Source organism: Pogona vitticeps, chromosome 8 (genome assembly GCF_051106095.1).
Source record: "Pogona vitticeps strain Pit_001003342236 chromosome 8, PviZW2.1, whole genome shotgun sequence".
In the NCBI taxonomy this organism is placed as follows: domain Eukaryota; kingdom Metazoa; phylum Chordata; class Lepidosauria; order Squamata; family Agamidae; genus Pogona; species Pogona vitticeps.
The window spans coordinates 27,331,375-27,348,223 of NC_135790.1; the positions used below are offsets into that span (position 1 = coordinate 27,331,375).

At 52.1% G+C, this 16,849-nt stretch overlaps 1 protein-coding gene across 2 annotated transcripts; it reads right to left on the bottom strand.

Moving 5' to 3' along the window:
• On the bottom strand, positions 1–16,159 carry ALG9 (ALG9 alpha-1,2-mannosyltransferase). Of its 2 annotated transcripts, none has more exons than XM_072979290.2 (15): positions 15,919–16,159; positions 14,222–14,360; positions 13,530–13,664; positions 13,199–13,269; positions 11,981–12,069; positions 10,975–11,110; positions 9,769–9,856; positions 8,689–8,794; positions 7,828–7,950; positions 6,590–6,744; positions 5,527–5,656; positions 4,800–4,947; positions 3,682–3,811; positions 3,119–3,249; positions 1–1,050 (listed from the first exon to the last, which is right to left on the bottom strand). In XM_072979290.2, exons 1-15 carry the CDS (start codon positions 16,041–16,043, stop codon positions 927–929), a joined length of 1,830 nt encoding a protein of 609 aa, XP_072835391.2. In that variant the 5' UTR covers positions 16,044–16,159; the 3' UTR covers positions 1–926. The 2 variants fall into 2 exon arrangements, with proteins under 2 accessions (XP_072835391.2, XP_078235710.1); XM_078379584.1 differs by lacking the exon at positions 15,919–16,159 and adding an exon at positions 15,766–15,848.
• Positions 16,160–16,849: the final 690 nt, after the last annotated feature.

Consider the following 16,849-nt stretch of genomic DNA (forward strand, 5'->3'; position numbering starts at 1 on the left):
TCTCGGAAGAGGCCAAAGCCTAGGTTTTAATAAATAGTAAAGACCATCTCACAGTGCAGGACAGACTGGAGGAGACCCGAATGTATTCCACAGCGAAAGGTATGCAAGGGGGGAAAAGGAACGCTCCTTTTTCTGTCTTTTTGCAAACGGAGAGACACAACAAGGGTGGGCATTGCACAAAGAACATGGCGTGTGGAGAAGAGTCCAAAGGAAACACTTTCCAAGCTGGGTTTTTGCAGCAACTGACGGGGAGGAGGATGGGGATGGGGTGTCTCTGAAATGAAACCTACTTGAACAAAGTCACCTTTCACTCGATTACGGATTTAACACGGTCATAGCTTTGGAAAGTGCAAGTGACTCTGGCTGGCTTGGAGCCAACGAGGGCCATTCTCCACCCCAACTCCCACCCCACGGACTCTGGCGTTCCCACTGGCACCCCATCGGCACTCTCTTTCCAAAAGGCCTCGGGGGGGGGGCAGAACAGGAACCCACAAGAAAACACACCTCTTCTCCCCCCTCCCCGGGCAGGCAGGATGTTCTGCAATGGAGGGGGGGTCTTGAACCCCAAGCTCTGTGCTGTCCTGTAGCCAAACTCTAGCAAGCAACTGGATCGTGTTTCACAAAGCCGAGCCTCTCCTCCCCTTTGACGCAGCAAGAGATGATGCTTCTCCTCGCACCCTTTTCCCAGAAGACTTTCTGAGAGCCGAAGGGCAGACCTCCAAACGGGCAGATCAGGCCTCCTTCATCTTGTGCACGACAGTCAGCCCGAAGTGGAAACCTTCATGAGTAATCGTTTTGTTCAAATCCATCCGCTCCACCCCAACCTGGGGATGGAGTGACAAAAAATGGGGGGTGGGTTAAAGGAACCCGGAGAAGACGAGAACGCCGCCAGGCTGTTGAGTTTTGGGTCCCTTCCGGGAGACTCTCTAGCTACCCGTTTTTTTCCTGGCTTGCTTCGGCCGCCGCGGCTTGAGGATGGTGTAGTTGGTGTAGGTCGTGTGCTGGTCGGACAGGAAGGGGATGTAGAAGGCTCGGAACAGCTTGGAAGACCTGGAGAACCGAGGAGAAAATGTACAATCAAAAAAAAAAAGTGTGATGCATCACTATAAATCAAGAGCCAGCCACTGGTGATCCTCCCAGTGTTGCTAGACTACAAGTCCCATCAGTCCCAGCCATGCAAGTGGAAGAGACGGCGTGAGGAAAATCTGAATGGTCCCGAGTTTCCTGTCTGCTTGTACATTTGCCACTCTTTACCGATGCCGAGGCTCCCCCTGTTCTCCATGAAGGGAAGTGTGGAAATGAAAACACCAAGACCATCTCTTCTCCTGCAGTGAGGGGACTTGGCCTCGGCATGCGCCTTGCCCTCAAGAAGTTCTGGGACAGCGAAGAGCTGAGCATCAGTTATGAGAAGGCGGGGGGGGGGCACTGGCAAGAGGGAGGGGGAGAGACTGGCCCTCCTGGGGGCTGGTGTGGGCCTCTGCCCCTCCAGCAGGAAGGCCCTCGTCCGCCCTCTCCCCCTTCCTCCGTCGGGACTGGAGGGCTCAGCCAAGGCAGAATTAAATGGCCCCGGACAAAGCCGCCACCTGAGTGGCATAATTAGTCGACGGCTCTGAGTGCTCTCTAATTCAATTAGCAGCATCGTTTATCAGGGCCCACGGAGAGTTGCTGAGGCCCTCGCTGACGTCAGTGGGGGATTTGGCCTCTCCCAGAAGCCTCCGGTTCAGCGAGCATGAATGCGGCAGCCAGGGTCACTCCAGCCTCCCGGAGCAGCAGCCGTTGCAGGGAGGATAAAGGGCTGTGTGTGTGTGTGTGTGCGTGTGTGTTTTCTGACTGGCCACCTCCTCCCACTGGCTCTCTAGCGCCACTCTCAGGCCTCTCCTTCCTTCCGGTCCCAAAGCTTTAACCAAAAAGAAAAAGCAAACAGCGCTAGCATGCTACGTATGTGGAAAGCTGGGGCTCTTCAAGCCCCCTCGTTTGCACAGGAACACAACAGATGCCTATCTGTGTCTTAATGGCTTCTGCATCCTCCTGGATGCCGTACAGACCCAGCCACCCTCCCCTCAAGGGCTCTTGGCCTTCGGAGCTGGCAGCGCAGCAGGGCCGGAGGGGCCAGTGGCCCCAGGGGCCTCCCCTCCCCAGTCCGAGGCTCATCTCTGGAAATAGCCAGTGGCTCTCGAGGGTCGTGTTTCTTCCCCATTTGGCTCCGTTGGGATGAAAATAGTTCGGATCAAAGGACGCAGCTGCCTGAACGCGGAGGAGGCTGTCAAAACCCAGCACGCCCCTTGGCTTCTCCCTCTGAAGCAGGAACAGGAGGGAGCAGCTGCTTCTGCTAGAAAGGCAGCAGTGGAGGGACCTCTTCTCCCCAGCACCACCACCCACCCCCCACCCACCCACACACCCTATAAAAAGAAAGGCACAGAAAGGACGACGCGAAGTGGGAGAGCTGGTTCATGTTTGCGTCTACCAATATTTGGGCTCTGGACTTACATCAGGCGTGAGCCCCTGCCCCTCCCTCCAACAGCAAACCCCTTCTTCTCTGGGAAATGTGGAGAAACGAGGAGAGGATTTCCTCTGAGCATGTGCAGAAGGGAAAGTGGGAGCCCTAGGCACCCCTGCAGCTCGGATCTCTCCCTTCCTGGAAAGCAAAAGAGGAAAGTCTTTGCGCTCCGATGAGCCCCTGGACTAGCAGCAGGAACCTGGCTGAAGGCGGCTGAGCTGGCTGCTCGCTCTCGGGCCAACTGGAGAGATCACACCCAAGACACCCACCGATTTCTTGGAAGGGTGGGTGCAGTGGGCTCCCCGTGGCGGCAGCAGCCAAAAGCACCCCTCCTCGGCGCCAACCCCAAGCTCAGCCCTCCTGCCTTCTTCTGGAGCTGACAATCTGGCGCTTGGGTAAGCCGGTGGCCAATTTGCGCACCTTCCTCCACCACCACCTCCCTTCTCTGGGACATGCTGGCTGCGCCGGCTTCTCTTCCCATCTGCCCACACACTCGGCGATGACATGCTTGTTCTAAAGGGAATCTATTCGCCATCCTGCTCTGTCTTCCTTAAAACAAACCCAACCCATAAGTAACAGAGAAGTGACTGTGTCCCCCCCCCCCCGATCTCCCTCTCTTACCGTGAACTGTCCAGGAAAGGCTTGTAAGTGATCACGATCCACTCGTCTTTGCTGGCAGCGTACCTGGGCTCCCTGGGCGTTTTGGTCGGGGTGTCTAAATCCACCAGGTAGTGGCACTTGGAAATGTCAAACTGCAGGAAGAGAGGGCAGGGTGAGTGGGTGCCCTGCTCCTTTTCCTTCCCAGACACAGCGCCCAGGGCACAATCCAGGCCATTGGCAAGGACAACCCCCGGGGGTGCTTTTCTGCAGCAAAAGGGCCCCAGGGTCTCGCCACCCACTTTGGGGGCCCAGGGGCGGCAACGCATAAACCAGCACCCGGACCTCACACTGCTGATGTCACAAGCAACGTTTCGGGTTCAAATGGCAAGAACTTTCGGTGCTAGTGAACAGGCTGCCCTTTCCTAGGGGCTGCCGTACATGAAAAAGGCAGAGAGAAAGTTGCCGCCTGTCCGACAAGGATCTTCAAGTCCCCGCCACCATCGAGATCAAGAGTGTTCTCGTTTTGCAGCGTCCGACAGGGGAGCGATGTCGGTGCCGGATCAAGTGAAGAGAGTGGCGCTTACGTATCTGGACGGCTCTTCCCGGTTTTGGTCATTCATGTCTGTCGGAACGAGGCGTGTGGCCGCTGGTCCCCTGGCATAAGGTTTTGGCAACTGGCCCCTGAATTCGGAAGGAATGAACTGAAGCTGCCAACTGCAGGAGAGAAAGGGACAGAAAAGAGACCCCGCGAGCTTTTTCTCTTGCAACGAAACGAGACAGGCAGGCAGTGGTTTGGGGAAGGTAAGCCCCCCCCCCCCAGAGCACAGATCCTGATGGTCTGTCGTGGACCTCAGTGGAACACGGGACGGGCTTACGGAAGTCCCGACTTGTCCTCTTAATGGGAAAACCGGGGGTGCACTTTTGCAATCCTGAGAGCAAATTAGCTCCTTAGGGTTCTTCACGTGACAAGTTCAAGGCCTTTCGCCCTGATGACAGAGGGCTGCAAAACTTGAAGGGCTGGCAGGTGTGCTGCCGAGACCAGTCAGGGGAGGTGGGTGAGTGAGAGAAGGAGGGCGTCCCAGAGAGCACAAGAACAAAACGCCTTTCTGTCAGGAAGAGGGGAAATGCCACGGCTGCAGCTGTTCTGGCTGGCAGTTCACGGGAGATGTGGTGGGTTCCAGATGCTGGCGGATGGCAAGGCCCATCACTCTTCACTACGGCGGGTAAAGGATGTCGGAGGGGGGGAAGAAATGGCACATCCTCCCACCCTGGTCCATCCTTTCCCCTGGCCATCCTGCCAACCTCTATGCCTCCCTCATTTCCTTGCAGGGGCCTTAAAATGTGCCGGTGATGCCACCGGCCGTGTGGGCACAGGGAGAACGAAGCCCCTGCAGCTGGAAAACCAGCACTGGTCATGAATGGCTGGCAAAGTGAACACGAGCGACCAACCTCTCTCCTAGGCAAGGACAAGCTGGCCTGGTCTCAACCCTTCAAACGGTCGGCTCCCAGATAAATTCACCGGAACGGCGAACTCTCTCTGACTTGAGGGCAAGGAGAGCAGTGCCACCTGCTTTTCTGACACCTCGGTGGCCGGATGCAAGTGGGCACACATGTGCATGAACCCCTCTGTGTTTGTGAGCTGGAAGAACTCCTACCACGTCAAGGGGGGGGGGCCCAATTTGTGTCCCAACAAGGCACTTACTTGTCAGGCAGGAGGAAGCTGCTAGGAAAACGATACCATTCCTTCCCAACACAGACGTGAACCGGCCTCCCCTCGGGCACTGTGTGGATCATGGGATCGGTGGCGATTCTGTGAAATTCGGGGTACAGGTCCAGAGGTCCATGGTAGCCTACGAGGAAGAAAGGCTGCATGTAAAAAGAAGGGAGGATACCCAGCAGGAGATCTGGATGTCAAGAACCCTAACTGAACTTTCAAGGTCATCACAAGCTTCCTTGGACTGTAATGAGGTCCCAAAATTGTCCACACCAAGCCCCCTCCGTTGGTGAGAGGCAAACCACATCAGGCCCCATCCAATGGAAAAATGACCTGACACTTTTGCTTAGGTGTCTGCTTCACGTGGAGCCAGACCATTATTCTACCTAGCTATCCAGTCAAGAGAATCTCCTTTTTTAAAAATTGCAAACCCTGGGAGGCTGCCACCCATTGGCCATACCGGCTGGGGAATTTTAGGAGCAGCAACCCCAACCGTAACCCCTTGAACCTTGGGGGGGAAAAGAATTATTAGGGAGTCTATATTTCGGCAACCGAAAAAATGCTCCAAAGGAACTGGCTGCTATTTGAACCGCAAACGGTCGAGCAGCCCCGGTTCACCCGAGGGATCCTTCTGGAGGATGAGATGACCTCTGTGAGACATTTGCTCCTTAGCCTGTGGGCAAGCGACCGGAGGACCTCCTTCTGCGTCACCAACCTCTGAATAAAGCCACGGAACGCGATAAGGACAGAAGTCCGAAAGCAAAGACGGTGCCCAGGGCGAGCCAGTTAGACGAGACTGTGTAGTGCTCCAGGCGGTAACGCTGGAATACGAAATGGTAGCATTTCTAAAAAGGGAAGGGAAGGGGAAAAAAGAGGAACAAGCCTGCATCATTTAGAGTGAAACAGAACAGGCTGGGCTTGAGGGCACTCTGATTAATGAACGATGTGGGTTCAGGCCAAACATCGCCAGTGATGGATCCACACGTGACCTTTTAGGAAAGGGGCTACACGAGACGTGTGCACCCTGATATTGGTGATAGGGGAATTATACGAGCTTCTGCTTTGCCAAGAACAGACAGATACCAAAGAGTTATAATGTCTTCCGTGCAAACACAATGGTGATAAAACAAATGCACACCTTTCAAAATGGATAATGTATAGGGTTTTTTTAAATTAAAAAAATTATTACCACATAGGAAAAATGTTAAATGTGAACCATTCCTAAGGATTAAGGACTAGCAGCTTGGCTGTGGTTTGTCAAAACATTTGGTCATCTCAAGTCACCACCGGCACCACCGGCTTGTCTGAATCCATGTGAAATGTCAGCGCTTACTTCATGGTGGCTGGGAGTGAAAGGAGTTGGACTGTTGTAGTGCCAACTGTGTGTGTGTCTGTGTGTGTGTGTTTTGATACGCTTCCACAGCGTACCATCTTTCAGCCCAGGGCAACAGCGCATGACTGAGAACAGGAGAAGCCAGAGTTGCTTGTGCACGGCTGGCTAGGGAGACTCTTTGGTTCTCAGAGTAACAAAACAAGGATGGAGGTCTGTTGATAAACAGGCGTGGGCAACTTTGGCCCTCTGGGCATCTTTTTCTTCCTTTCCAAAGTTTCTAGTCCTCAAGGCTACCCCAGAATGCTCCACTCAGGAACTGCCACCTGACAAGCCATACCAAAGGAGATGGCTTTGGCTCAAGGGTCACGTGGGATCCTCCAGAAATGCCAGTTTCCTCTCTACCCACCCTCTTTCTCCCGCCGCTGGACCCCTCTGTGAAACGTACCTGCAAGGCGGAGAGTCCCACGGCCCCACAGAGACAAACGAGGGGGTAGACGGGATACAGAAACCTCTCCTCTTTGTGGGGCTGGCTGAAGAAAATCAGGATCCAGATATACATGGGGGAAAGCGTCAGCCAGTAAGGACGGCCCAGATTCTGAACTGGAAGAAACAAGAAGCTGGCTGAGTTAGGATTCCAGGAACGGTTAGGACCGAAGAGCTGCTGGTAGGCTTTGGAGCCCACTGGGTTCCACAACCTGTTATTTTTCTGACTTGCCTTGGCCCCTTGTCTTTCTTTTTTAAGACCCCAGTGGCCACGTCTGCTGGAGATTTTGAAGGACAGTGTCCAGAAAGTAACTTTCCCATCTTCCATCATTAGTAAGACATACAAATAAGTATTTGTAATTTGAGAAGACTGGCTATAGGAAAACCACCCTCCCTCTAGAGAACATCAACTGCCTCCTAGATGGTATGCAAGGGAGAATCTCCAGGAGCTTCAGACACCGAAGCACAAAAAAGATCCCGGTCCTGCCTGACTCGCAATGTGCTTTCCGGATTACATGCAAAGCTACCTCCCCTTCTGCACAGAGACCAGCCCTTCCAAATGTTGGTCGCTCCAGTGGCCACAGAGCCTGCCAAGAACACTCAGAGCACACACAGGCTTTTAAAAAAAAATAAATACAAATGAAACCCTTCATCTCCTCTCAAATGAAGCAGGAAGTCATTTATTTGAAAATAACGGCAATTATTCCCATTTGCAAGAGCTGCAGAGGCAGCCCAGTGTGGGTGAAAAGAAAGAAGAAAAGAAGAAATTGCCCCCATTCAAGGGCTCCCAAAAGAAAAGGCCGGTGTTTTTTTTTTTTGGGGGGGGGGGAGAGTGTTAAAGAGATCAAGATCCTACAGCTTCTCCCGATCCTGTGAGTGCAGGGTGTGCACCCTCAGCAGGGCAGGGCGGACAGGCACGGAGGAAGGAGGTTGTGAGAGCAACCCCTGCTGCTCCCTGGAGTTGGCTGGCAGGAGCGCCCTTCGTGTGGCACCCTCTCTCCACTACACGGGCCGCTGTCACACTCTAGTGGGCAGGTCTGGAAACACAAGCTCCCCTTTCTTAGGCCAAGGGCGCTGCCGGCTTGCCTTGAGCGGGGTATCGGCAGGGCTGGTCGGCCAACCAAGCTGCGCTCATCACACGTCTCCACCCCCCACCCCGAGGACTCCCTCTTGCGTCCCCAAACAGCCCCGGCTTCTCACCGTGAAATTTCTGCAGCAGGCTTTCCATGAGGGACGTCAAAGGTAAGGCCAGGAGGGCCAGCACGAAAGCCACGTTGAAGTTCAGAAAGCCGTTGACGAAGTAGAAAGACCAGGGTTCCGTCCCTACGGGAGGAAAGAGGCCGGTTGAGAAGAGAGAGCCTCCGGCACCATCCCTGAGACCAGCCACTGGCCTGGCACAAAAGCACAGTCGGAGACAAAGAAGGGGCTCCTCTTCCCAAAAAACTCATCAGCCTCATGCTTTCCCTTCCGAGCACCGTTGGTGGCCCACCTGCATCAGCAGCTCCGGCAGTGGCCTCCGGGCAGAGCAGCTTGGGGAACATCAGCCGATGGGCTGAGTGCGAGGAATAATTCTGTCCTACCACCAAGAGGACAGGTCGGTGGCAACACAGAGAGCACCCCGGTTCTGGAATTGCCTCTTTACAGAATGGAGCCTGATCCCATCTTTGCACAGGTGTTAGGTATGTGTGGGGTGAAGTTTTTATTCCATTTAGCTTTTAATGTGTGCGTGCTTTGCTGTTGTTTGAAAATGTACAGTTGATTCTCTTGTTCAACATTTAAATTAAAGCTTTGGTTTAATTTAGCTCCTTGTCCGAGCTTGTCTCGTGTATGTTTCTTTCTGCACCTCAACCTTCCAGTGCCTGCATCGCTTTGGCAGAGCAACTCATACAGTCAATCTCTTCGTACATGCCATCTGAAAACGTTTTCCCGTCTTATTTAGCTTAATTGCACTTATATCCTGCTTTTCCACTACCAGACAGTGCTCAAAGTGGCTTACAATCATAACACACAACAAAAATGACAGTAAAAGCACATTCAGCCTGTCCCTTCAGGAGGACTCACCATAAAGGTCTGGCCCGTGTGATGTAAAGACATTATACAGGACGATGTTGAGAGGCGCAACCACCAGTTTCCCGTAGTGATAACTGTCCACGGCCACCAGGGGAACCTTCAACACAAGGAGCACACTTGTCATAGGTCAAGCGGACACTCCAGTCAAGGCCCAGTCAGGTCAGCCCTTGAATTTCTCTGCATTTGTGAACCAAGGGTAAGAGTGACCTGAATGTAGGTCAGGGCGGAGGCGCGACTAGACATGCATTCCCACCTCATGTGCGCACGTACGCACCTGTCTCCTTTCCGCAACACTTGTGCCACCTTGCGGTGCCCTCCCGGTGGTGTGCGCTGCCTTTGGGCAAAAGGTCAACCGCACGTCCAGCCACCCTCTTAGTGTCTCTAGCCCCATCCCTCCCTCCCCATCTCGGGCTGCATCAGAGTCTCGGCCCATCTAGCCTCAGAAACAGCTTGGGTTGGGTTGCAGGCAGGAGGTCCTCCCTGCCCTATCAGGAGATCCCAGATATTCCCCTGATGGCCCCCGATCCAGGTACTAAACCAGGCCTAGCCCTGCTTAGCTTCCAAAACCAGACAAGATCCGTGCGTTGTGAGTGGCAGAGGCGTACTTTTTCCCGGCCTGTGAGGTACAGGCTGACCTTCCCGGCCGTCTGTGCGTGAGGGTTGTTCACCTACTGTTCTCGGCTCCTGGGTCTCTCCCCCTGGTCTTTCCATCACCTCTCTTGCTTGAGCTTTTAAAACCACCAAACAGCTGCCAAACCCCAATGGTCTAAGAAACCCCTAACACGTTTTTACTCCTGCTCTTCCTGAGGGAAGGCAGACACAGTGGGATGACGGCTAAACTCTTCCGACTTTCCCACAGAGCTGCTCATCGTCGGAGAAGAAACCCTTTTCTGCCCAGAAAGCAACGTTCAAGAAGACTGATGCAGAATCACCAGGCACCTCTGCAGTTACCTGACTGTGCGTGATGGAGGTGCACAGGTGAGGGAAGGGGTGTACTGGCACCTGAGAAAGCCCACCGACCCTGACAGAAGAGCTTGGCCACTTGATGCTTCCCTCTTGGGGGAAACTCACCAGAAAGACCACGAGCGCCACCAGACACCACCGCAGGAAGCTCTTCCATTTTCTTCTCAGGATCAGGAAGTCAAAGGCAATCGGAAGCCTAGCAGCGAGAAGGCGAAAGGTGGTATTTCAGAGCAATAAACTTGGGATGTGCTTCTCCCCCCCCCCTTCTCTCAGGAGCACACCGCTCCCAAGTGGCCCACGGGAGGCTTCTGCTCCGCCCTGCCGGCTATCTGTATCTAAATTATGCAAGGCTCTTCTCTCATCGAGGAAGTGAAATTGAGACATTGTGGGAATGCAGAAGCAACCATGGAATGCAGAGAAGCAAAAGGAATAGAAAACCAGAAAGTATTAGAGGGTGGGAGTGAGTTCACAGGACCCAGAAAAGTCTTGGCAAATACCCAACAAAAAGCACTCCAATAACTTGCAAGGAAGGCAAGGGAAGTAAAAAAAAAGAATCTTATATCTCCAGTAAGAGAGGGAAATTAGGAGCTTCCTATTCCCATGGGAATTATTCCCATTTGCAATATGATTACTGAAATATTATTAGTTTTTTTTATATATGCATGTCAGCATTAGAACAGAATCCTAAGATCTTTCCTGCCCTAGCAGCCTTCCTAGTTCTTGGCTCAGAGTTCTGCAAATCACAAGATGGCAACTTGACACGAAGGTCAACTTTTCCTGACTTGAAAAAAAATGTCACCCTGGTGTTTGGGGAGCACACCCGGTTCACCAGAGCCTCTGGAAGTCCTCTTTGGTCTCAAAGACCGCCTAGAGTGGTCGTAATTGACCAGATAGGCGGGGTAGAAAGAAAGAAAGAAAGAAAGAAAGAAAGAAAGAAAGAAAGAAAGAAAGAAAGAGAGAGAGAGAGAGAGAGAGAGAGAGAGAGAAAGAAAGAAAGAAAGAAAGAAAGAAAGAAAGAAAGAAAGAAAGAAAGAAAGAAAGAAAGAAAGAAAGAAAGAAAGAAAGAAAGAAAGAAAGAAAGAAAGAAAGAAAGAAAGAAAGAAAGAAAGAAAGAAAGAAAGAAAGGGCTCCGCATATTCTTGGAGCCCTTCTCTGCAACCACCTCCCCAGGAAAGACGGACAGACTGCGCCTTCTGAAGAGAGCGACGGCCACCTGGCCATGAACTGACCAGGTCTGGGTGGGGCCGTTCTCTCTTTCCACCACCTTTCTGGTGAATCTGGCCCTTGACCGAAGCTGGCCTCCTTTTAGCTTACCCAAGGACTGCACTGAAAGGCCAGCCCACAATGGCTCCAGCAGCCACGCCCAGGACGGCCAGAGAGATTTTGTCCATGTACCACCCGGTCATGGCTACCACGGTGCTGTACATGCAGAAACTGCTGGGGAGGAAGGCTGAAAAACAACAAGAAGCAGAAAGGAGTTAGGATCTGGGAGAAAGAGGGAGCCCCTGCAGGGCCCCCCCACAGGCTGCGGGAGGCTGTATGGAAGGGCTGGGAGGCAAGGGGGTGCTTTCTCAGCCCAGGCCGACCAACATGCAGAGAAGGGAAGGGACTTCAGCTCAGGGGCTGGGGGCACGCCAGCTCAGTCCTCTGCCTCTGCAGTTGTGAGCGGTAAGAAAGAACTCTCAATGCCAGACAGAACAGAGGAAACAACCCTGGATTTAGAAGGACCAGCCGTCTCCCTTAAAATGAGATGGCTCAGAGGGTAACTTCCAAATGGGACAGAGGTAAGGGAGCAGCACACAGCTCAAAAATATTTCATGTTTTTCCAACTGCTGCTCCCAAAGCCTCTGGCCGACTGATCCAAGCTCTGAATCAGCAAGACTTTGGGAATTTTTCCACTGGAAAAGGCATTTCTTAGGCACTTGGTGACTATGATCTCCTTTTCTGCTATCATCACTGAAATTTTTTTGTAATGAACCCTCTCTTTTCATCCTGGGGGTGGAGGTGGGGGGAGAGAAACAGGGCAGGGATTCCTAGCCCACCCCAGGAAAGAAAAGGAAAAAGAAAGCTTCAGAAAGGCATGCCACATTTACTGAATCTCCGGCACCCCATAGAAGGACCTGGGAGGAAAAGGGGGAGAAAAGTCACCCGGGCAGCAGAGGTGCTCCCACGCTTGTCTTCTCCTCCCCATTCCTGAGCGAATGTCTCAAACTCTCTGCGACCCAAGCCCTAGCAAACCACCACCCATTTGAGAAAAACCTCCTTGCTCAATGGATTCCAAGGTCAAACTGATCTGTGCTGACGTTGCTTTTTAACTTACCAGCTGCTGAGCAAAACATGCCGGTACTGAGGACCAAAAAAGCCAACATGAGACGGCTCACGTGCAGTCCAAATTTCTTGCACACGGCCCTAAGGAAGCAGAGCGGGGAGAAGAATCAGGACGGTCCAGAGCACGTGGGAGTCAATGGAAGTCACAGTGGAAGAGGCAGCCTTGGGCTGGAGGGAGCGAGGACTCAGCTGAAGGCAGCAGCATCTCAAGAGGGCCCCTACAACTCAGGGGCACATAGGACATTTCTAGGATCGTATCCACATTAAAAGAATCAGAGGTGTCTAGGAATGTTCTGGAAGAGCTGCTACCCATCGGAGTTGATGGAAAGCATAAGATGGCTTCCTAAGTTATAGCTCTCAGGCCTTCTCCAAGCGGCTGTGGTGATACAAAACACAACAAGCAGCCTGGTCAGTTTTATACTACAATCCCAGCTACTAGCACACCGATCTAATGGCAGCAGATAATACCGAAGCGGGTGATTCTGGAGGGCAAAGCAAGAAGATTCTGCCCTGTGGATCACCCTATACTGGATTCATCTCAGGAAACAAATCATAATTTACTGATAGCCACTCTGGTTTCCTGAATTCCACTTGAAGTCTTTTTGGGTGGTCTTGAGGCCCAATCTAGACCATTCAGGGGGAGGAAATGACTCTTTCCTACCCCTGAAGGAATTGGGGAGGAATCTGGGAGAGGCTGCAACACCAGCTGCCGTTTCTTGCCCCCTCCCAGTCTTGTGTCCTTGCTCACCATCAATCCTCTGGAAACGTCTCTAGCCCATTCTTCTTGCCTCTGCTCCCTGTAGGCCATGCCTCGGTTTCCTACAGTCTCCTGCCTCCCGGCCTCAGCCCTTCACCCAGAGGGGCATACGGAGCACAACCAGATGCCGCAGGGGCCTGGGATGCCCACTCTGAGTGGCTTGCCTGTCCTTCTCCAAGACCACTTTGCACTGTCGTTAACCTTTAGTTTATTCTGTCTCATTGTCCGGGGAAACCAAGGAACGAAACCTGGCCTTCAGGGTGGCTTGTGACATAAAATGCGAAGAACATGCCAGAGGTGTGAAGATATAGAACTTGGCCTAGTCCTTCCCCATGGGATGACCCTACGGTGCTTTCTGAGACGCCCAGGGGATGAGATACCTGTCCGTGCCACTGGGCCGTATTATGACACGACCTTCACAACCGTAAGAGAAGAAGCATTCCGTGTACTCACTTATAAAAGTAAAGCTCACAAACACAGCTCAGGAAGGCCAAAAGACAGCGGAGGAAATAGAAGATGAGAACCTAGGAGGGATGGTAGCAGTTAGAACACTTTTGGGAACACACCGTATTACATCCACCCATCCGCAGTGACTCTCAGATTGGGCCTGGAATCGGGGGGGGGGGGGAAACATCCTTAGCTGCTTGTCAGCCCAAGGGTTCTTGAGACATTTGGGCAGGGGGTTGTAACTATTTGGAAAGGAAAACCCAGGGACCCCCCCCCCCCCGTGTGAGGTCCTCAAGCTCCACGCAACCCAAAGATGAAGTCAAGCTATGCCTCTTACCTTGTTTGTTTGCAGGACCCTGGCATGGAACAAGGCTGGTAGGGCATGGAGCCATAGGTAGGCATACGAACGGATGGCATACCTCGGAGAATACTCCCATGTCTGGAAGCCTTGACCGTAAACGAGGTAATGCATCTGCAGGAACACAGACGTATGGGTCAGAAAAATGACCTGACTAGTGCTTCAACAACATACACACACACACACATACACAAGTATAAGAATAGTAAAGTACAGGCTGGAAATTTTCTATAGCAATGCTATTCTACTGCAGCAAAAACAACAAAGACTAACATGTTTTATCTAGTAAAAGTGTCCATGCACGGCAGCCCAGTCCATCTGATGCAGAACATCTGGTGAACATCTCCCTTCAGCAATGCTGGGATTAGGGGCGCTGGACCCCCATCTAGTTCAAAATCCATGTATAACCAAAACGGTGCTGCTCAGACCCATGCAATTTAAGGGGGAAGTGTAGCCCAGTTATGGGCAAAGTTTGATCAAGAAGAGGATTAAAGGATTTTGACTACCCCTGCAGGGAAAATGAACATTTGTGGGTTCATCGTACTAGACCGTGTAGTTGGTCTCTCATTAACACTCAGATCCAGCAGGGATGAAGATTGTGGCTTAACTGTTTACCCGTTGCCCACTCACACCCAGCAAGGTATTTTACATCCCCTCACAACAGCACTCACAGGTTCCCAATAATTGAAGGTTTCATCGCAGTCGGATATGTTGCTCAGGAGGGCGGCGCAGAATCTGGCTGAGATTAGACATTTAAAAGCGGTTGATCCTTCGGGAGCCCAGACATGCCCTCCTTTGCTCCCAGACGGCCTGCGTGAGAAAGCCAGACAGGTGTTTTAGCCTTGATCGTGAACGATATGAAGCAAGGGAATAAGGGGCAAGGTGACTCCAACGAACTCAAGAACATTATCTGACGATCCGGAAAAAGGGACCAGTGAAGAATTTTCACTGGACATTGTAAACCCAAAGTGAATTTGAGTTGGTATTTTGCTCAGTTTGCAGACTGCTCAATGAAAGATGTTGGGAGATGATTTCTTAATTCATCAAAACACCAACCGGATCTTGGCTGGTCTTACACCAAGATGAGATTAAACCATCAACCTGGCACGTCAGGCAGCTAAATATGGCTTTGGCAGCGGTGTGTGTGTGTGTGTGTGTGCGCGTGTCTCAGCCCTGCACCAAGACTTTAGTTCAGGGAACAGAAAGCCAGAAGCACTTACGAATGGAAGCCGTTGAGAAATCAGTGACATTATCTCTCCTTCACAAGCCCCCAAACAGAATAGAACAGAACAATACCTTATTGTCATTGCATGTGCAAAGAAATCACCAGAGTGCTATCCAGACAGTGCATCACTCATTCAGCTAAAACGCCATATAAACTCCTTACAAAATTCCAACATTAATACAACGACAACAAAATACATTTGCAAAATACATTCACAAATACCCCAAATGGAGTATTTGGGAGGAGAATGAATGAAGTTGGGGAGAACTGCCACTCATCTTAGTTATCACAAACGGAATAAGGTTTGCAGCTGAATGATCTGGTCAGTTACCTAAAGAGGAGGGGGGGGACCCAATTCAATGGGGTGGGCTCCAGAGGAGGGGAAGACTGACTTCTTTTGGTCTGTAATACTAATAACCAATAATACTAATAATAATACTGCTGCTACTAGTAGCAGTAATAATAGTAACTACTACTCTAATACTAACACTACTGCTACTAATAAATTAATTATGAAACACACTTCAGTGGTCCCCATAGTCATTGGGGCTTTGAGAACAATATTAAATATTATAAGCAGTGGCAGATCTCAGAAATCACACCATCAGAGCTACGAAAAAGCGGCAATATTAGGAAAAGCATACATCCTGTGCCGATATTGAACAAATACTTAAGCTTTTTGGTTAAAACTTGTATCTGTTCTATAAGACCAGCCAGTGTTTTGACAATTTTGACTGTGCCTGTTTTTTAATAACAATAAGAGAGCTGATACTTATTACAAGTGACCTTTAACACCCCCCCTCCAGGACCTGCCCTCCCCCTTCCCTTGCCCAGACCCCTCCCCGAAGCTGCCCCCCAAAAGGGCCCTGACCCCCCCACCACTGAAATCTCCCCAAACCCAGAATGTGAATGCCAGATTTTAAGACCCTTTACCCCCCTCCCTGCCTTCATTCCCTTCCTCAGTCTTCCCCCCCCGTCCCACTGCTCCACCTTTTCTGGCTGGGGATTCTGGGAGTTGTAGTCCCCCCAATAATAAAAATAAGCTGGGGAGTGGGCATTCCTGGCGCTCTGCCTTCTCCCCCCCCCGCCACCGCCCCTCCCGGGCATCCCATAATAACCCCCCTCTCCCCCCCCTCCACCCACTCGGCTTGGCCCTCCTCGGCGGGCGGCGGGGGCGCCTCTTCTCGCTGCCGGGCAACGGCCGCCGCCCCCTCGCCGCCGCCGCCGCTGCTGCCCCTCAGCCGCTGCCGGGCCCCCTTGGCCGCCATGCCGAGTGCGGGCAAGCGGGGGGTGAAGCCTCCTCGCCGGTCGGCTCCGCCTTCCTCTCCCTCAGCGGCGAGAGAGGTCGGAATGGAAGGCCGCGGCCGCCATGTTGGGTACGGGCGACGGACCCGCGCAAGCGCAGTGCCGCCTTCTGGTCTCTACGGCTGGGCTGACGCGCGCGCGCGCGGGGAGGGGGCGAGTCCCGGGCAGGGCGAGGGGGGTGCATCGCGGATTGAGACGCCAAGTTTGCAGGGTAGGTGGGTGGGTGGGCGTCCAAAAAGCGCTCCTTGCATTTAATGAACTAGCCTGATGTGCTGTTTTCCTACATGCGGGGAAGGATAGGCAGCCGGGGAGAAACCATGCCAAAATGTGATTTGCAGAGGCGCGTGATGTGACCTTGATGGTGGGTACCCTGCATGATGTGGCTAGTGGGTTATGGGTGTTCCCCCATGGCCTTTATTTTATTTTATTTTTTTTGGCCGTCTTCCAAGTCTTCCGGCCTAATTTAAAGGTTGCCAGGGAAATCAGGTAACGCAGCTTTGCACCATCTTCTATTAAACCAATGCTTTCCCGGAATTTACTTCTGATTTTTTTTTTTGTTTAAATGGCCTAAGTTTGCAGCGAATTCCTTTGTTTGCAGATCCTATCCGTTTCCTGTGTTTCCATGACTTGGTGACCTTTTTCCTCTTTTTAGTGGTTAGTGATCTGTTTCGTCTAAAAGAATCACTCACCCAGAATTCTCTGCTTCTTTGAGTGGCATATAAAGAAGTAAGTCCCTCTGTATTTCTCCAGAGCCTGAGAAAGTTACACC